General features: G+C 39.6%; 1 protein-coding gene across 4 annotated transcripts in view; it reads right to left on the bottom strand.

Annotated features, from left to right (window-relative positions):
• The window catches only part of LOC147331300 (protein phosphatase 1 regulatory inhibitor subunit 16B-like), a 92,489-nt gene that overhangs the window by 6,634 nt on the left and 63,598 nt on the right, over positions 1 to 22,257 (bottom strand). For all 4 annotated transcript variants that reach the window (XM_086293542.1, XM_086293538.1, XM_086293540.1 and 1 more), the window contains exons 4-6: positions 18,028 to 18,173; positions 14,280 to 14,383; positions 6,030 to 6,154 (exon numbers count right to left, since the gene is read on the bottom strand). In XM_086293542.1, coding sequence (XP_086149668.1) covers positions 6,030 to 6,154; positions 14,280 to 14,383; positions 18,028 to 18,173 — 375 coding nt within the window. The remainder of the gene's footprint in view (positions 1 to 6,029; positions 6,155 to 14,279; positions 14,384 to 18,027; positions 18,174 to 22,257) is intronic.

Raw genomic sequence — 22,257 nt, 5'->3', positions numbered from 1 at the left:
GAAACAACATAGATAGAAAAATAATAAGGGACCCAGAACTGAACCTTGTGGAACTCCACAGGTTAAGGAAGCGATGTTAGAGTTCATCCTAACAGAGACGGTCCTATTAGATACATAAGTAGAAAACCAATCTAACAAAGAGCCAGAGATCAGATGAGAAAAGAGAAATAATGAAAAAATGCAAAGTATAATTACTCTGACAGAATCATCAAGTTTTTACACCAAGTCTTTTTCAGCATTTTGCTTATAAGAAATAGCAACTAAATAATGACCTAATTCAGCTCCACTTTATACATTTAAAAGAGAAGTAGCAGAATATTTGAGTGTCTCAAAGGTTCTCAGAGTAGAATATGCTTTCAACAACCTCAAAATGTTGTTTTAGGAGGAAACAAAAGCAAAAATCTTTTTTTCATTTTTTCATTTTGCTTTTTTAAATCACCAAACTGAAAATTGTTAATTTCAGTTTTTATTGGAACCTCCTTTGAATATTTTCCTTTCCTGGCCTTCAAATTACTGAATGCCTGAAAAAGAAAAATATAATATGATGGCAGCACTTAGCCTTTCATTCTGCCAATTTCTAAAGCCCCACACAAACTGTGGCTGTGAGGTTGAACAATAACAAACTGGTATAAAATATGTTTATTGCAACAGGGAAGTTGGCAAGTGGTGTGACATTCATGAAAGTCTGGTTTGCAGCTTCAAGTGTCACTTACAGGAACTGTACTTAATGCTGTTTGCCTCTTTTGGTGAGACCGCAGAAGTAGGTTATGTTTGGGATAACAGAAAGCACCATCTATTCACCAGTCTATCTTTTGGAAAATGCCATCAGCATTCCAGAAGACCGAATATCGAATCCCAGCGTTCCTTTATAGGCATCTAAAGGCCGTGAGACATGCAGAATTAGCTAAAGGAAACAAGCTAAAGTTGTCTAACATGCCATAAAAATACAACTAAGGAACACATGAGTTTAACAGAAAACATCACTGTAATTGTAAACCAATGTACCGGTGCATCCCATCAAAGAGTGGTTACATTGATCAAAACTAAAAGACAGCCTCCTCATTAAGGACAAACTTCCTCATCTAAGTCAGTGTCAGATGAGGCTGAGGACGACAAGTAATAATAGGACAAACCTGAGGCAAATGAAAAGATCATTAGCCAAATGACAAATCTGACCTTTTGGCGGGACTGGACAAAAAGCCGCTGAAAACATCTAAACTTGATCTAATAACAGTCTGTCCGGCTTACTGAGACGTTTCACTCAAAACCAGAAATGTCAACCTCATGCTGACAGTACAGGTTAAGCCGGGGGACCATCAGAGTCTTTGCTGAGATTTTCGTTCCGAAACAAACCGGTGGACCGACACTGGGCAACACTGCCTGTGTCACCGTGCCAAAAGTTTCATAATGTCAGCATACTGTGAGCACTCCAGTTCCTCCCACAGTGCCACCAGCAGCATGTCCTGATTTACCCTTCCACTGGTCAAACGCATGCCGGGACAAGTACTCTCTTGTCTTCCGTTTTCACCCACAATCTAACGACATGCAGCTAAATGTGTGATTAAAGGACTGAAATAACCTCCATCGCCGTATCTTAACTTAACAATGCGTTTCACTTGTTATTTCCAGTCTGAAATGCTTTGTGTACATGTGAAACTTCACTCGCCTCACTCATTCTCCTTCACAAGGCTAAAACTATAGTTTTCTTAAAAATAAACAAAACCTGAGATGACAGTAATTGAAAAGAGAGGACTGCAATAATAGACCCATAAGTTAGGAGGCAGGCGCCAACGTGGTGCACTTAAGAAACTGCTCATCTACTGGGATTTTCCCTCACAACTGTCACTGGGGTTTACAGAGAATGATCTGTAAAAGTGAAAAGTGAGTTCTCTGGGTGAAAATGACTCATCGATGTGAGAGGTCAGAGGAGAATGGCTAGACTCCTTCGAGGTGATGAAGGCAAGAATAACTCAATTAAGCACTCATTACAACCAAGGTATGCAGAAGATCACCTCTGAACACTCTGGTCCAAAACTGGACAAAAGCAAATTGGGAAAAACATCCACTGGTCTGATGAGTCTCAATTTCTGCTGTAACATTGCGATGTTAGGGCCAGAATTTAAGCAACATGAACGCACGGATCCATCCTGGCTTCTATTATATAGTAGAACAGCATTATAGTATATAGTTCAGGCTGGTGGTGATGATGTAATGATATGGGGGATATATTTTTTGGAACACTCTAGGCCACCCATTACTACCAATTAAGCATCATTTATATGCAGCAGCCTGCCCAAGTATTGCTGCTGACCATATCCATCTCTTTATGACCACAGCATACCCATCTTCTGATGGCTTCCCCCAGCAGGATACAAAGCTCAAACCATCTCAAACTGGTTTCTTAAGCATAACAATGAGCTCACTGTCTTCAAATGGCCTGCACAGTCACCAGACATCAATCCATCCACAACCAAACCACAGAGAAACATTTCCAGCTAAATCTACACAAGGAAGAATTAAGGCACTTCTAAAGATATAAGGAGGTGTGTCCAGTGAGTGTATTTTTATATATAAACTTTGTGTTTATGTGTCCTTCGTCAGGTTTATGGCACAGAGAACAACATGTGACACTTGTTACTTTTCCTTACTTTGTTTACACTTTTTTTAAATAAACTTCCAACAAAAATGAAAAATATTTCTCTTGCTTTGTGACTTCTGTCTGAAGTCACAAAGCATACAAATCATTGTGCCTGCACATCAAAACAGGATCATAAAAATGCATTTCACTGGAAAACAAAAGATTAACCTTACATAACTTCCTGTCAGTTCAGGGTCTCTTCCTCTCATCTGTGCCAGGGATTTTAATAAGGCATGCTCTAGTTTGCTTCATCGTGCTCGAATGAAGATTAACAGGATGTAGAAAGCAAAGGGACAAGCAGCTCAATCACACAATCTGTAGTAAGACTTTAAAGCTTAACGGGGTTATTTTGGGATACTACTATCCCCTAGCTACTTCCATCCAGTGATCCGTCACTGTGTTTCCCCCGTGTAGCTAAATCCCTAATACATAATAAAGACTTCATTAAGGCATCTGACATTATATGCTCTACTCAGTAAATTATGTGCTAATGATTTTTTTTGTACCTTGCTTGACTTTTATTGCATCACTGTACTAAAGTGCTAAACAAAACAAATTTAGGGACTTATTAGGTACACACAATCCTCGCGTACCTTTGCACTATGCAGCAAAGCATAAAGACATGAGGGCCTTTATTAGTTTTCATTCTCTTGTCTACTTAAATCGCTCTAATCACACTTATGCATCAAACTTATAAACTTTAGGGGTTGGCATAAAACGCACACAAAAGGCCAACAGGAGCACACACGCTACTGAAAACCAAATATCCAATCTGACCATGTTTTCTTTGATGAAATGCTGCTTTTATGTTTCTTGTCATCTCTTCCCGCTCCTCTTAAATGCAATTTTATCATCACTACAGGTTTACTGTAATCTAACATTTGTTTAAATAATGACTGCAGTTATCCTGAGCATTCATAACTGGAGCACTCAGACCATTTAAAATCATACAGCTGATTTGTCTTTAAAAAATTATAATGAGGCTCTAAATGCCTGATTAGCTTTGGAGGTTTTACGGCCTCGCGAGACAGTGTTGCAGAGCACATGATCTTTAAAAGGTGAATCTGTAATAAAGACGATCCACTGAATATTTACACACCATTTGCTTTTTTCCCCCTCTTTGTTCAGACCTGTGACGCCTGATATTAACGCGAGAGGTTTGTCTCTCTGCAGCACATCTGGAACCTGGTGGGTAGGAGGGTTCATTTCATGTTTAGCTCTCTTATCTTATTTTATTTCTAACTTCTTCCTTTTCAAATGCTTTTTCTTCATTTCCTATCATACGTAATATTAAAGAAGATCAAAGTTTCCAGTAATGAGGTCAGTATATATCCAAATAATCCCTATGAGCCAGCAGCTCAGGCTTCACGCAGACTGCTTTAAATGAGCCAATTCAGACAGCTTTTTTCTACTGGCTGTGATGTTAATAAAAACGCATATCCCCAACATGGTCATCTCCGCCACACAGGTCTATGTGTGAGCCAAGAAGCCCTAAGGGTAACTATGGGGGGACAGCAAGCTGTGTTGAGCTTAAAGTCAAGAGTTTTCCAGTGTCATGATGGTGGCTCTGCTCTCTCTGTCTAATATTTTATACATACAAACTGTTGAGCCACACCTTACTAACGCATGAAAGAAGCACTGCTGAAATTTGGCTACTTTCAGTTTGTGATGCAGAAAATGTGTTTATGTTCTTGGTGCTAATCTGCTGCTGAGCCTCTTTTATAGCTGCTGGAATTACAGCTACAAGAAAAATGAAAAACAAAATCCATTAATTACATACTGAATACTCATTCAGTCAATAAAAATAATTTCATTGCTGACTAAACTAAAATGATTTCCATGTCTCCTTTATTATGCTAAGGGAGAATCTCAGACCTGAACACAATGAATAATTTTCAGTATTTAAACGTGTAAAAGGTTTCCCAGCTCTAATGTACAGTTCATTTTAGAAACAAACAGCAGTATCAACACCGGGCCGAGCATTAAAATACATTATGTATATAATTTTCTCTCGTCTTCTTTGCAGCAACACGGTTGCATTTTACTGATATATTTTTTATGTTCTTTATAGCTCTCCATCTTCTGTTCATCTGATAATATTTCTGATTAGAGTAGATAATGCTCACTTGAGCCATTTAGCTCTGAAGAGTGAAATGATGTGTAAACACCAACTTTTCCGTGAGCCTGCACGGATTCTGAAGAAGGAAGCAGCTTGGGTTAACAGAGAAAGTTGATCCCGACTGAGGGTTTGGGTTTTGTCAAGCCAGCTTGGCATGTTGAACTTGCTTTGCAGTCTATTCATCTGCTCATTTGCTATGCAGATCTTCTGTTTATATGAGAAACAGAAGAAAGGAGGGGAAGATGAGAGGGAAGCAAACATCTGAACAGAAGAAAGTTGCTTTAAAGTGTGCTACAACATCGTTTTTCTTTCCTCAGACAGTGGATAAACTGAGGCGCTGCACCAAGTCCCAGTGTAAGATGAATCAGAATTTTATAAATGTGTATCATCCAAAACTACTCTTGCAGAATCCAAGGGTAGAAATATGGAGCCACAAATGAGCACAATAGGACCACTTTAACAAGCTTACATGGAAAAAATGGCTTCAGCCCAGGAAATAATATTAAAATCATTTCCTCTTTATTGCACCAAGATTTGTTTGCTTAGATAACCCAACAAAAATAGCAAGAAAAGGCTTAAACCCCAATATTAGAAACCTCCGGGTGATTCACCAATGGAAGAAGCCTCCAGAGCGTACAGACAATTAAAGCAGTGATATGGCAACACACTAACTGCATGGCTGCAATGCATGCATATGTCCACCCTGCTAATCTTTCCTAATCTTTGAATGTAGCAATCTTAATATCTGCTTTCCCTTTTTTAATAATATAAAAACATTTTGTCTGAAGAGCAAAAGCAGTGGCTGTCGTCCAGATGATATCACAGTGAAGATTTTAACCTCTCAAGACAATTTCTACCCTCATCTATGGCAGACTACTCTAACAAAAGCTACCCGCAGTAACAAAACTCTTGTAGCTAATTTAAAGCCACAGTCAATTATATCTCAGACAATGTATTGTGGAGCAGCTACAGAAAGGCAGCTGCATTAGCTGCCTATTAACACCACACACAGAGCTTAGCTTTGCCAAATTAGTGCACCATCACTGAGTAACCTGAGCACATAAATCTGCCACTTTACATCACATTTTACATTAATCTAAGTGTATTTATGCAGTACATGCAACCAATTTTATCATTTTAAGCGAGCGCATTCTGTTCCACATAAAAGGAATTAAATGTTTACAATATTAAAGCAGCAAGAACTTCAGTGATGCCGTTTTAAACTGAGTTTAGTTGAGATTTTTAGAAGAAAATCAAAGCAGATAAACTTACCAGAGTAGCTCCCTGAGAGTCCTGCTGGTTGACCTTTTCTCCTTGACTCAGCAGTTCCTGAATGTCTCCTATCATCTTCCTCTCCGTCGACGCTCGCGTCTCGTTGATCATCTCCTGGGTGATGCCTGTCAGTCAAACATGCAGGCAGAGCAGCCAGAGTTAATCGCAGGGGAGTTTGGTCCTGACACTTTTAATATATAACTGCAGCCTGAAATGGACAGTTTTTGATGTGAGGCGAAACCCACTTGGGTATGATACCTCTGAGACACGTACCTGAAAATAAATGTAAAAAGTTAGTAAAGCCTTCTTTAAACTGTAACGTCTTCTTTTTATCTAAGGAGGATGTTTTCTGCCAGCAACAGTTTCCACAGTAGGTTGGAAGCAAAGCAGAAATAACTGCTTTTTGTTATCTTAGTTTGATAATATTTTAAATAAATGGTATTTGTAATAAATAAAAAAAAACTAATGCTAGTGTTGAAGGTGAATTTAATCTTCACATAAAATTTTTTAAAATGCATTTATTTACTGAAAATCAGTGCAGAGCTGCAAACATTTGGACTTGAGCATCTGAAAGTATAAAGTGACCATTTTCTGCAGGTAGCAGAGTAGTTTATTCTCATGCTGGCTGTCCTTCCATGTCCTGGCAAAGAGGTTTGTTTGCAAAGACGGTTTGGCCCAGGTGTTTCTGGATGTCACTTCCCCTCTAAATTCCTCGTTTAATCCATCTTCCTGCTGCCAGGCAGGGCTAAATACTGAGACTGCCACACTTCAGCAAAGAAGTTATCCTCCTTCGGCTCAGTAACATTCAGCGTTAATTGAAAGAGGTGTCAGTCAAGACTGTCTCTTGTATTCTTGCAGTGTAACTATCAAAATATGTGAATTAACCTCAGAAGAGATCTGGAGCACAGGGTCAAAATATCTACACAACCAAAGTAAACACCCTGCCCTAATTTAACAAAAAAAAAAAAAAAAAAAAATGGGAAATTGAATTCTCATTCATCCTTAAAATGCTGTTTACAGAGGACACTCCCCTGGATCTGATCATTCTAACTTGAAATAAATTGTAGAAGCAGTCAGGTCACATTTGACTGCACATTTTCCTTTGTTAGGATTTCAGCCCCGTGACCTTTCTCAGTAATAAATTTGTCACATAAAGCTGAAGGCAATGGCAGTCAGTCATCCACAACTCCTACTGCAATGTCGCTCTTTTGTTTTAGCAGGTGTCCACGCATGTGAAGGTTAACAGTCGTGATGAAGGGAGTTAAAAGGGTGAATTGAATTTGCAATCAGAGTCACCTGGAGGGGTTTTAAAGGCTCACGGATCAAGGAAATGACAGCCCCTTTAGTCGATTTAATCCATGCCTCCAGCAAATGTTTTCTTCTGTGTTTTCTGTGGTTTCTCTCAGATACTCGTGTCACAAATTCTACCTCTTTCATATTTTGATTTTGCTGCAGTGATGCGCCACAGCCTGAAAAAAAAACTCCCAGAAGGATTAGAGGATGTCAAATCTAGAAAATATTCCTCACCCTCAAACAAAGGATTGTTCCCCCTGTTTTTAGCCTTTTCAGGAAACGTACATAACTGGCAGTAAATGTGACTACATTAGTTTCAGGTGCTTCAAATACCCTGTTGAGTTATAAAGTTGTATTTAACTAAGTAAACAATATAAATGAGAACAGACAAGAACATCGGGCGCAGTGAAAAACCTAACCAAACAGTTCATAGCGGTTGGACAAAAGATCTGGTCAAATATTCACCCAGAACCATTGATCAGGTGTTCAATGTTTGTATGTGTGTGTGTGTGGATGTAGCAGGCTTGTATAAACATACAGTACATGAGGACATGATGTCATTCAAGTATACACAAGCAGTTATATTTTTGCACATAAGGCAACAGAATGTCCTTTCTGTCTTAGGGGCTACTTGTTTAAACAGCTCCTAACTGCAGTGTTAAGCAGAAAGGAGCCTGTCTTAAACTGAAATGTCTGCAATTCCTAGTAAAGGGTAACCATGCTACCATGGCAGATATCTGGTATGGCAATCCTATAGCAGTTTCCTGCAATAGTACAGTAATAAAGACAGTGACTGCTGTGATGGCTGCACAGCTGGCTAAAGCTGTCTACACTGCACTTAAGGCCACTTGTATCTGTTTTTACTTACATTATGAAAATGTACTTATTCTTAATCTTGTGAAGAATTAATTACTTGGAAATAGGTTTTTAGAAATAAACCACATAATGATTTGTTTTTAGCTCCAGTCTTTTTTCTTATTCACTGCTCTTTGTGGATTTGGCCAAATGAATTCCACATGATATAAGCAGATGTTATGCATGCTACATGGCTGATTTCCAACCCCTAGAAACTATAAAACTAGTATAAAATGAATAATTCAGTGAGTAAGTCTAATCAGCATCATTATCATAAATATAAATTCCTGCTAGGTTTGACGTCACCCAGTAACAGTACCCTAGTACCCACTCCAACAGTCCATCACTATAAATTTTTATCCCAATACTGCATAATTCAATTCAATTCAGTTTTATTTATACAGCGCCAAATCACAACATCAGTCGCCTCAAGGTGCTCTATATTGTAAGGTAGACCCTACAATAATACATACAGAGAAAAACCCAACAGTCATATGAACCCCTATGAGCAAGCACTTTGGCGACAGTGGGAAGGAAAAACTCCCTTTTAACAGGAAGAAACCTCCAGCAGAACCAGGCTCAGGGAGGGGCGGGGCCATCTGCTGTGACTGGTTGGGGTGAGAGAAGAAAGACGGGATAAAAGACATGCAAACTAACCAGCTGACCTGCACTAACGGCTTGGTATTTCCACACACCTTTTAATAACACAAAATTAGTATATTTACAGTATTACACTAATACTTATATGTATAATTAGTATACTAGGTATAATCAGATATAGTCTAAGTATACTTAGACTATATCTGATTTAAAAACTAAAAGAAATGAGGACGTATTCACTAAGGCTACGTTCACACTGCAGGCGAAAGCGCATCAAATCCGATTTTTTTTGACCCTATACGACCCATATCCGATCATGGTATGACAGTGTAAACGTTACAAATCCGATATTTTCAAATCCAATCTGGGTCACTTTCCTATGTGGTACTGAATCTGATACATATCCGATGTTTTAGAAAGCGACTGCTGTTTTAATGCGACGGTCATGTCGCATTAAATCCGTCTTTTACGTCACTGACACAAGACAGACGCCAATTATCAGCGCCGGAGAAGACATCGTGAACGCTTCCTGGCCATCCAGTATAGATGTTAGTGAAACTGTTGGGAAGACAACGTTGGAGAAACGTGAACATTTTCTTTGTACTGCATAATCTGCAGATTCTGACAGAAATCTGCAACTATCCTTTGAAGCACCGCTCCTCTCTAAAACAGCAATAAGGATCATTATTAGGTTATTCACATTATTATGTAAATAACAAAATAACTTAAAGCAAAAATTGGGAAACGTGAAGTCCGAAGTCTTTATATTAAGGGCCATCAGTCAAACAATATTGTTTGCTCTGGGTCTAAACAGAGCGCGTTGTGTGTGACGTCTTCTTTTGCGCATGCGGCCGCTTTGAGCGTTCACACTAGAGTGCGTTTGCTGTCGCATTTTATTTGTAGTGTGAACGAGCAGACAAAAAAATCGGATTTGAGCATTAAGACCTGCAGTGTGAACGTAGCCTTATTCAGCAATGCTTCTTTTAAACATAACCGTCTTCCTCTCCTTTCTCTCTTTTAGTGCTGCAATTAAAGTGGGGTTTTTTTCTCTCCTTGGGAAGGAGCAACTTTACATTTAGCTCAGATATATTTTGTGAACAGTCTGTATGTTTGGTGTTACGTTTTGAGCTGTATGAAAAGTTGTATTTGAAGTGGTCTGGAACTTTTGTCTCATAAGTACTGCGACTGCACCTTTACGTATGCACCATGAACGCATCACAGGGATGAGAAGGGAAAAGGGACGTCTGGAAGGTGTAAGCAGGCTATGGGATGTCATTATCTTCTTATTACTGAGCAGGTACCTCCAGGCCCTCACCGGAAGCAGTGCCAGGCTTCAGCACATTGAATAGTAGTATGCATTAACCTGCCAATCAGATTTCATTACTCAATAACTGAAGGTGTTGGAACACTTTTCCGGATCATTTGAATTTAACACCTGAACAGAAGAAACAGAGCGCAGGGGCTTGTCCACGGATAGTCTAGCTCTACTATTATGTGGTATTTTTGTGTTTGTTACAGGGGAAGTGAACTGATTTCAGCATCAAAACACAACATCCATGTTCATCAATATGCCACAAACTTAAGCCATTAAGATTTATTGTATTGTTTTACTGGAAGCATGTTCATTTTTGGCTCTTAGAATGAAACTACTGTGCAGCAGAGTGATTTCATCATGTGCCACCGTAGAAGAGAGAAAAGGTAAGAAGCTATCATTTTGCTGTCTACACAGTACAACCTGAGGAACTATGACTGCTGCTGCACTGGAATCGTGAGACTTTTTCCTTTCAAATAGCGATGCAGAACAGGCCAACGATATTCAAAATATGCACAAAGTGTTACCATCTTCCCTTCTTTATTGCATGTGTGGATTTGACTGGGCATTAAAAAAAAGGCATTAAAGGTGTCATGCCCCACTCTATTTTACCCAGATACACAGATCCGCTCCTTATCTCTGCAGCTCATCACAGATGAACTGGGCTCTCCGGGGAAGGATCAAGGAAGCACTGAATCCGTCGATGCTGCATATCAAGTGCTGTGCGTGTGTGTGTGTGTGTGTGTGGGGGGGGGGGGGGGAGAGGCTGACTGTGTGTTCCCATCCCTGCAGTGTCTCAGGGGAGAGAAGTCTTATCCAGCAGTACAGTGCTGAGAACATTACGGGAGCAATTAGCAGCACCACGCTCCTTTTAATCAGCTTAATAATCATTCTTCTCACCTACTGTACCGCTATCTGCTTTCTGCAGCTTGAGAGATCCTATTGTAAGCTGAGAACCTCATTTTCAAGTGTCTGTTTTCCCTCTGAGAGCCCCCGCTCTCTGTCTCTGTGCATTTTCAATAATGCCTCGCATCCACACAATGTGGCTTCATGTGTCCTGTTTGTACTGTTAAAAAGATCAAAATTATTAACTGCAAACTTGTTTACGAGTGCAATAACCAGGCTTCTCGAGCTTTCGTTAACCAGGGAAATATGACTGAGCACCCCTGATGCTCTCCTCCGGCACCCTGCATCTACAGTCTCCTGCTTACTCACACCAGCTCCACACATGCATTTGGCATTTAGCAGTGTGCTGAAGGGCACCTTAACCAACTTAGGAAAGTTTCACCTTTTCTTTACTTTTTTGTTTTTGATACCACTTGAGAAGCGCACCAACCAACAGCCTCGTACTGGTAAACAAAGAGGTGTGAGCATATGAATAAGCAATGACTTTTGTGAGGCAGCACGCTGCCCTGAAACACGTCGAATGTGTCTGTATGAGACTCGAAAAGAAGGATTAGATATGATTCATGTACTACTGAGTTTGTCTTTTTTAAAGATGTTTGTTGAATCGCTAAAGTGGAGGTGACGTTAACAGTGTTAACAAAATGTTAGAAAGATTAATATGTGTGTACGATCTGGGAGGCAAAGAATACACTTTAATACTTAGAAGGAAACTGTGCTGCACACTCACTCATTTTAATAAAGTAAGTATGAAGCTACAGCCTGCTAGACTGCTTCTGTACAGGAAAAACAGAAAGTTTGTTCTGTCCAAAGCAAACAGCATCTTCCATAAAAACAAAATCAATGCAGAAGCAGAAAAAAAACTGCAGTTCAGTCAACAGTCGTGTCATGCTGGCCCCAAAAATCACAGTTCAGTCTTTTCATTGGCTGAGTTTGGTTTTAACACAACCATAGTTAGTTAAGACTAGCCACACATACCTAGGGTCTGACTAAGTCAGGGGTGCCCAATCCCGGTCCTCGAGAGCTACCGTCCTGCAGCTTTTAGATGCATCCTTGTTCCCACACACCTGAATCAAATGAATGGCTTGTTATCAGGCCTTTGCCAAACATGATGGCATGCTGAAGAGATCAAACCATTTGATTCAGCTGTGTTGGAGTAGGGATGCATCTAAAAGCTGCAGGATAGTAGCTCTCGAGGACCGGGATTGGGCACCCCTGGACTAAGTCAATGACTGCCCATGACAAGCAGATGCTACGTGAAATTGCTTGCAAATAGGTAGGCTGCACTAATTGCTCTGGTCACTAAGATATTGCCATGGTGGCCTGTAGTTTGCATGGAAGACAAGTGACAGTGAAACTGTGAAAAGCGCAACGCAATCTAACTGGGGACTGTTCACCTTCAAAGTAAAAGTAGGACTTTTTGAAATATGTTTTGGATGCAAAGGTAAAGCACCAGTTTTACTTTGAAGGCAAAAAGTCTCCGTTTTGGTTTGCATCACACTTGTTTGCAGACAAGTGAAACTCTTCTATGCAAACCTTGTAATAAGCAACAGGAGCTTTTTGGTATGACAACATGTATCCACCAAACTGACACAACCACTTGCCACATTTTTCCCAGCAAACCAGGGGTTGCCAGGGGATGCTGACTGGCCTTGAAAGTGTATAATACTGGCACACCAGCTTTGCTAACCAGACATAAGTGGTTAGGACTTAGTAACACTAACCAAGCTAGAAAGCCATAACTAGGGTTAGCCAAAAACCCAACTGTACCCAGTTTCCTGGTTAATAACTACTAATACAACTGGAGGTCTGTGTGACGTCTTTGTTTTAGTCTATGGCCCAAAGGCAACACCATTAAACTATGTTGTAATCAGAAAGCAATTAATTAAATTTTTTTGCAATCTTTTTAATTGCATTTTGCAAAATGATATTTGAAATGAGCCACAGTTTAGCAGCCAGTTCTACAATAGTACAGTGAAAACCGCCTGCTGCTCGTTTTTGTTGTTTTGTTCCCAGCCGTGAGAACACATGCCAGCTTGAGGATGTAACCATTTACCAGAAAACAACAACAAAACACTGAGAGCAGCTCGTGTTAAGAGGCTTGATTTTACTCCAGTGTAAATAAATTTGTCTGTTGCTTCGACAGCTTTTGTACGCGTCTTTCTTCACACCGCACAAACAGACAAAAATGCAAACAGCACGAGTTTCCCCCTCCTTCATCACTGATGTGCAGTTATGTCAGCGCTGATCTCCTTGAACTCTCTTTCACTCATGTCGCAGAGACAAACTGTGGCGTCTGCAGCTGTTTACAGTGACACAGCATGAATATACAGTATCCTAATCTGCACCCCGCTGGCACAGAGAGAGAGAACTGTGAATACTTTCAGCTCCTCACAGTGTCAATCATAAAACTGTGCCTGACACTACGTGTGATATCAGGTCACAACTCCGATGCCATCTTCTTCAGCAATCTGTTCTTATGACCGTTAAGACTGCCAAAAGCTGCAAGCCGCAAAGGTTAAAATAAGATTTGCATCTTCCTTCCTTCTCATCTCTAATTTTTGCTAGACCTGGGCTCTTAAACGACTGCTTTTTATAGCAGTCACACTTAAAAAAGTAACAAAAAGTAACAACACAGTCCAAGTGTTAAAGTACAAGGAAGCTGATTAAACTGTGCCTGCCTGCTTTAAACTCCACACATAACCTGTCACAGCTTTATTCAGACTAAAACAGCAGATCTATACAGCAATACATGAACTTTGCTGTCCAGACAATGATTTTTAGACTGGATACAACTTTTAACTTTTCTAACATAAGCTTTAAAGTAAGGTAGCGGTAGGCTGTGTTTTCAATAAGTCTAAGAAGCTGAGGCTGAGTTAGCAAGCTAGCCTCTTCTGGTAAGTCTCCTGGTGTTTTGGCAAAATACACAGTTGTCGACTAGGAATGAACAGATGTAACCAGGGAAGGAAATGAACGGGTTGAACTAAGTGAATGTTGTTTTTCCTGGAAATATCTTGTTCACTGGGAGTCTAAAAAGAAAAAGGAAATGTTTTACAAAAAAACTCACATGTGCTGGTAAAGTTAAAGTTACATTTAATTGAAATAATCCCAACATAAACGTACTTTGTGTAACATCATTACTCCTGCGCATAACTATGTAATCTTCTCTCAATTATCAGTCTGACAGTCTGCAGACAGACTGAATCTGATTCTAAACTTACTAAAAGATTTTATCATCTGTCTAACCTTCCTGTCAGTAACTTCCCCTTTAAGCATTTATTCTCTACCTCTGTTGGCCATGGCCGTCTCAATGATGTCCAGCGTGGGATCATCTTCACACAGGTCGTAGGGCATGTTCCCATCGGAGTTGACTGCCAGCAGATCTGCGCCACTGTGGGAAATGAGCGGATGAATATTTCAACAAATCCAATCAGAGTTAATAAATGCTCCGAATGTACAATATGCAGGGCTAACGACTCAATGAGAAAAAGTGTTCAATATATTACATTTCATAGCACCATCTGTGATCCTCAAAAGTTTAAAAATAACCAAAACAACTTGAGTCATCAGGGTAACACCGCCCTGTTTTCATGTCCCGACCTACTGTAACACACAAAGATGCTGAAAACTAACAATCTATAACTCAAAGTCTTGGATGGGGATGACAAAACAAATGTGCATTGCACAGCACTAACTGAAGAAGCTAATTAACGTCTTTCAGCCCAGAACAAATGACACTGCCTCATTCAGCAGTTTTTAACTTCATCCATGTCACAGCACGGTCGCTTTGACGAGTCCTGCACGTCAACAGATGGCAGCAGTGTGTTTGTGTGTGTGTAAGTCTCTGCATACAGGCTGCAGTTCAACCCGTCATGTTAACAAGCAGAAACAATACCAATGTGTACACGTGCAGTATGTTAATTTGCCTGTTTTGTCTCTTTGTGTGTACATGTGTCGCTGTTATTGCTTCATTAGGATGCAATTAAAGCCTAATAAACTCAGTCTAATTAAATCCTAATTAAACATGTCCACAATGTGTGAACTCATGAGTCATCTATACTTCTTACACGTATTTGCATCCAGTCAAAGACAGTAACAAGGACATTTTTCCCTATGGGAAATTGGGTCAGTGTTACTGAATTATTAACAACATCTGCATATCAAAGTTGGATAATAATTCAGTCTCTGTCATTATTAAACCACTACACATCCTGCGGCTGGAAATAATTCAGTATTATCCTTTACTGACCTTCAGTGGGTTTGCTTTATCTTCAAATATCATTATAACACTGATTTTTAGTAGAGGATAGTGTCATTTCCACGATGTTTTTCACTCTTTTTTTGTATAATTTGTCACAGCTGTTAGGTGCATTAGCATTAATTGTTGCTTCTGTTGATTTTGGAACAGAAAAACCTAATCTGTCTGGACAAGAAAAAATCAGGTTCCTCAAACTGCGTCTGTGGCTCATTGGGGACAGTAGCTGCAGTTATATCTGTATATTTGACAGCATGGCAACAACATGCCATGCTATTAAGTTTAGAGTATCACGTAAGCACATGTTTTTGCCTGGGAAACCATCACAGCCATTCATTATACTGCTGGTCAATTTAAACTTTCAACCTAAAGTGGATTCATTATGGTTTAAAATAACCATGATTTATCTTATACTGGCCCCTTAGCAAACTTTTTAGCTTGGGGCTCTTTAAGCCAGGTCTTCTGATTGGCTGTCCTTTACAAACAGAAGAGCTGAAAAGCAGGTGGGAGGGGCTTCCATATTAAAATCCTCTCTTTATAACATCATACAGATCCAGGAGCACCCAAAAAAAAGTTAGAAACAGCGTTTCAAGCCTCCTCGGGAAAATCTGTCCCTTAGTATGAGCCCACTATCACAACAAAATGAACAATAATATGGGAAAGCATAACAGACCCACCACAAAATCAAATTGTATTGTTTATTCTGTGGCCTGTAGAGCTATTCATACATCTGATGTTCACAGAAATCTTTATATCTTGTCACTATATCATAACTGTAAGCCTCTTCTCATGAACTGCAATAATGCAAGTGAAGTTTAGTAGAAATGAAGCACGTCTTTTAAACTTTATGACTAATAGTTAACAAATTAACTACATTTTGATGCATTCAGTCTCGAACTGCAACTGTTCGGTTTGTTTATTTTTGTTGTTTTAATGCTGTGACGTGCTGATCTCAATATTTACCCAGAACTGACATGTTGAGCTGAATCCAGCAAAAACCTGATGTCATATTGTTACAGAGCTACTACAGGGAGTGCAGAATTATTAGGCAAGTTGTATTTTTGAGGAATAATTTTATTATTGAACAACAACCATGTTCTCAATGAACCCAAAAAACTCATTAATATCAAAGCTGAATGTTTTTGGAAGTAGTTTTTAGTTTGTTTTTAGTTTTAGCTATTTTAGGGGGATATCTGTGTGTGCAGGTGACTATTACTGTGCATAATTATTAGGCAACTTAATAAAAAACAAATATATACCCATTTCAATTATTTATTTTTACCAGTGAAACCAATATAACATCTCCACATTCACAAATATACATTTCTGACATTCAAAAACAAAACAAAAACAAATCAGCGACCAATATAGCCACCTTTCTTTGCAAGGACACTCAAAAGCCTGCCATCCATGGATTCTGTCAGTGTTTTGATCTGTTCACCATCAACATTGCGTGCAGCAGCAACCACAGCCTCCCAGACACTGTTCAGAGAGGTGTACTGTTTTCCCTCCTTGTAAATCTCACATTTGATGATGGACCACAGGTTCTCAATGGGGTTCAGATCAGGTGAACAAGGAGGCCATGTCATTAGTTTTTCTTCTTTTATACCCTTTCTTGCCAGCCACGCTGTGGAGTACTTGGACGTGTGTGATGGAGCATTGTCCTGCATGAAAATCATGTTTTTCTTGAAGGATGCAGACTTCTTCCTGTACCACTGCTTGAAGAAGGTGTCTTCCAGAAACTGGCAGTAGGACTGGGAGTTGAGCTTGACTCCATCCTCAACCCGAAAAGGCCCCACAAGCTCATCTTTGATGATACCAGCCCAAACCAGTACTCCACCTCCACCTTGCTGGCGTCTGAGTCGGACTGGAGCTCTCTGCCCTTTACCAATCCAGCCACGGGCCCATCCATCTGGCCCATCAAGACTCACTCTCATTTCATCAGTCCATAAAACCTTAGAAAAACCAGTCTTGAGATATTTCTTGGCCCAGTCTTGACGTTTCAGCTTGTGTGTCTTGTTCAGAGGTGGTCGTCTTTCAGCCTTTCTTACCTTGGCCATGTCTCTGAGTATTGCACACCTTGTGCTTTTGGGCACTCCAGTGATGTTGCAGCTCTGAAATATGGCCAAACTGGTGGCAAGTGGCATCTTGGCAGCTGCACGCTTGACTTTTCTCAGTTCATGGGCAGTTATTTTGCGCCTTGGTTTTTCCACACGCTTCTTGCGACCCTGTTGACTATTTTGAATGAAACGCTTGATTGTTCGATGATCACGCTTCAGAAGCTTTGCAATTTTGAGACTGCTGCATCCCTCTGCAAGATATCTCACTATTTTTGACTTTTCTGAGCCTGTCAAGTCCTTCTTTTGACCCATTTTGCCAAAGGAAAGGACGTTGCCTAATAATTATGCACACCTGATATAGGGTGTTGATGTCATTAGACCACACCCCTTCTCATTACAGAGATGCACATCACCTAATATGCTTAATTGGTAGTAGGCTTTCGAGCCTATACAGCTTGGAGTAAGACAACATGCATGAAGAGGATGATGTGGACAAAATACTCATTTGCCTAATAATTCTGCACTCCCTGTATTCCTCACTGCATACATGACCTTTTACAGCCTAAGGCAGTGCCATTACTCAATTTTCCTGAAGCATAATGAGTTAAATATTAGATTTCATAAGAACATATTTAGACTTTCGTGGTGCTGGTCTTTATCTCAGACAAGATAAGGGCTGTGCTGCAGGAAATCATGATGTATCATATCTTTATGACTTACTGTGCGATGAGTATCTTAACAAGTCCTGCGTGGCCACAGGTAGCAGCAGCATGCAGCGGCGTCCACAGTTCGTTGTCCTGAGCGTTAACACTGGCTCCTCGGTCCAACAAGAGCTTCACCATCTCCTCATAGTTGTCTATGCAACACTGTATGGAGAGAGAGAGACAGAGGAAAAGGGAGGGAAGGAAAGGAGGAGTAGGACAAGATTAGATTTGGTTCAGGTTTTAGGAAATATTCAATAGCCCAGTATTTTCAGGATTTGAATTTCAGTGTGGGATTGTGGGTACTGCACATAGAGGAAGAGAATGAATGGATGGACCGATGGAAGACACAACAACAGAACAATAAAATATGTGCAGCTCACCACTATCCCCTCCTTACCCAAACAAGTGGTCACCCTTGTGGAAAACAGTTAACCCCCAATTTTGAAATATGACTTTAAAGGCCTGATCTAAAACCTTGGGGGGGGGAAAGTAGTAAGGAAAATACAAAAAAATATGATGGTTTGTAAAATAACATTTCAGCATCTTAATCATTCAAGAATGACAACAAAACCATAAATAAGTAAGTACCCATTTGTGAAATCTATATAGTATTTTGTTAGGCTATCCTAGAGTACAAATCTAAGCAACTTCATACACATTCATCCTGACTTCTCAGCCATTGTGTGGGTTTGTTTCCTGGACAAAGGCAGAGGGTCACAAAGTATTTTGCTTGTAAAGCTGGGTGTGATTACAGGGTGGAGAGGAAAGAGAATTTTCCATGAAAACCATTCTCCAATCAGACGGCTGTCAGCAGCTGCAGTTTGCTCCATCAGAGCTAATTAGTGAGTGTGTCAGTAACAACAAGTTACTGCCACAGATAACAAAAAACAAGAGAGAAAGAGGCAGGAAAGTGCTGAAGAAAAGGATGGAATTACTTTGTCACAGTGGGAGGGTCAGATATTATCAGAAAATCAAGACGTTCAGGGAGAACAGTTTGTTTCCAAAGTCTGAAAAGGGCATGTCAGCTAATGCCTCTGTTATTGTTTGCGGTGGTGAATCTGGTCCATGACATTTTTAATCAAACCTTCCAAACCAATTTTTAATTTTCTGCTTTGTTTTGTTTGTTCATTTTATACCAAAGAACCCTTGGACACCTTTATATCAAAGGAAATGAGACATCTGTCACACAAAAAAAACAAAACAAACAAATGCAAAATCACCTTTAGCAAATTGTTTGCTGACAATCCTGCTAAAAAACCCAAAAGTGCTTCAATGAAGAAAAAAAGGGGGGGGAAAGAAAATAAAAGAAAGAGGACTGGCAGCAAATACAAAAAAAAATAAAGATAACAAGCAACAAAAGAAAGAAAACAAAATACATCCACTCAGTAATCCGCTTATACTGTGAGGCCTTGGCGAGCAGCAGCCATCTCAGCATGTATTGGAAACCACGATGTTAACACACAAGTCTCAAATTGTTTCCACTTTCTAAATCCCCGATTGCAATCCATCAAATCACAAGCTCCTCTGTTCAACTCCTATGTGATTATATTCTGACTTCAATTCTGCAATTTGGGTAAAAATTAGTCAAAGTTTGTGAACTACAATTTTCTGTTAGCTCACCATCCCATGTCTTCAGATTATTGATAGACTCTACTTTTCTGCAGTTTAACACTTTCTAAAGTGACATTTTTTTGCACCGTCTTCTCAAACGTGAGGGTTTTTCGGCTCTTCTTTATTTCATCTGATTGCGAATTGTTTACTTGAAAATATAATCTACAAGGAAACATTTTGTTGCATGCACAGGTTAAACCTATGCGCTAGTTATACGATGCTAATCACTTCTGAGCAGAAAAAAAATAGACATTTTCTGTTAAACCAACTGTATGCTTATTTTTAAGCGGCTATAGGTCGTTTTACTTGTATATAAGCAGTTTAATTAGAGTGAACCTGCTGTGCTCCATATTACTTTTCCTTAGTAAAGCCTGTCAGCCTCACTCTCTCATACAAAGCTCCCTTTCCTTAAAGGCCAACATCCCTTTAAGCCATTTTTCTTCATATTGGCTTCCAGTCCCCTGGCTTCTAAACAGAACTCATGACTTTTGAACACCATCCACTCCACATGCCACTGTGAAGGTTCTGAAACAAACAAAAAAACGAAAACAAAAAAAACATAATTTCTTGATGTGATTTGATTGATTAGCATTCAAATATCTCAGTGAAGACAGAACAAAGATCTACCACAAAGCAAGAAAGCATGAGACAACAACAATAATTTCTCATTCTTAATAAGAAATGATAGTTTCTGGCATCTGTCTGTGCAGGTAATTATTCAATCTGGAATAAGAGAATGGACTGTTGGTAATAATTTACTCATTAACTGCTTAATATGGCATTTAAGGTGGATTTGATGTTTAATCCGCAGACAATATAGAAGCTAAGTACAGGGTGGGCCATTTATATGGATACACCGTAATAACATGGGAATGGTTGGTGATATTAAAGTCCTGTTTGTGGCACATTAGTATATGTGAGGGGACAAACTCCTCAAGATGGATTTACAACTCACAATGTTTAAACAGGACTTTAATATCACCAACCATTCCCATGTTATTACGGTGTATCCATATAAATGGCCCACCCTGTACTGTAACATCATCCATGGGTTTCTGGAGGCTTGTTGTGAAGCAATTATACTTTCGCCATCTTGGTTTTAAAGAACTAGATGTGACTACGAGGGTCAAATGTCACTATGAAACCACTCACTCATTAACTAACAACTTAAATCTGCCGTCTATGGTTTAATCACAAGCATAATGGCGTAGTATAACAACAGTGATGGTAGGAATAATATCAGTAAATTTTTCTGTGACATACAACTGTCATATCATAATATCAATGGCACAGTGCAGAACAGTGTTTAAAGCCCAGGCATGCCCAACAACGAGAGCAGCGTGTCAGCCTCCAATGATGATTTAGTAAATAGTGAACATTAACAACCTCCAACAAAAGAGCAAATGTTTGATGGGTTAGGGTTAGAGGTTACAGGTTAGGGATTTTCCATTTCAATTTTATTATGTGCAAGCATAGTGCAGGGTCCTGAAGAGTTACAAGGTTAAATTACTTGAGTTATTGTTACTGTTGAAATGTTGAGCATTTCAGTGGAAAAGACTACCTGGGATACTTTTGTGCTTATGCTTTGTATGTATACCTGTATCTCTAATATTGCACTATATTACTGCTGCTGGCACCTTGTGGCAACAGATTCCAATTTTGAATCAGGGCGTCTATGATCCATGAGCTCACTGGAGAACAGAAGGATGGAAAATGCGTTCATTTTGTTTGCACTAATAAATGCTGCTGTCTGCAAGCTGCAGTCACTGATGTTCAGTATTTTTTTTTCCTGAACTGTCAGAAATGCTGCAAATTTTATTGAAATATTCTGTTAAATTTTCACCTCTAATATTACATTTGGTACCTTTCAAGATGGTCGAGGACAACTTACGAGCAATGAACAAAACCACAGTATGGATAAAATAACAGCTGCAAGACAGCATAGAATTAAAATTCACAACACACCAAAATCAAACAGCATAGACATGTTTTCAGAGATGTTTTCAGGCTGGCTTTAAAGACAGGGACAGGATCAATGTTTCAAATGTGGTGCAGGAGAGAGCTCGAAAGAAGGCGGAAAGCTTTTTGGTAGAAAGCTCAAAAGCCCAAGGTGGACAGCCAGGCAGCTGGTATAATAAGAGTAACAGAGGAGAGTACAGGAAGGAATGGCAATGTGCAGAAAGTGAGAGAAAAATGAAGGTGCGAGATTGTGGAGAGAGTTGAAAGTAAGAAGCAAAAATCTTAAAATTAATGCAGCTGCTGAAGGAAATGAGTAATACGTTCTATGGAAGGAGTTCTGGCTATGAACAGCTGAACCCTATAGAGAAGTTTAAGATTTTTACTTTAATAAATATGATATATAACCAGAGCACGTCCAAGAAAATCAGTACTGATGTACAGGATGTATGAAGCCGACCAATATCACATTGGTAGAAATATGCAGGCTGAGTGATATTATTGATGTGCGTTTCAAAATTTAAGGCATTATGGAAAACAGCAACTAAGCTCTTGATCTGGGAAGGAGGAACGATTTGAGAAGTGGCAACGCACAGAGCGAGCTTAGCACATTTGTTCAAAAAAAGTTTTAGTTGCCCAGTTGTTACACCACTAACAACTGGGCAAGGTTGTGAATTGA

The sequence above is a fragment of the Aulonocara sp. 'chitande type north' Nkhata Bay genome, linkage group LG5 (assembly GCF_057382095.1).
Source record: "Aulonocara sp. 'chitande type north' Nkhata Bay isolate Kocher_YH1m ecotype deep benthic linkage group LG5, A_spYH_male_GT1.1, whole genome shotgun sequence".
Classification (NCBI taxonomy): domain Eukaryota; kingdom Metazoa; phylum Chordata; class Actinopteri; order Cichliformes; family Cichlidae; genus Aulonocara; species Aulonocara sp. 'chitande type north' Nkhata Bay.
This window is presented reverse-complemented; position numbering and strand designations above follow the sequence as displayed.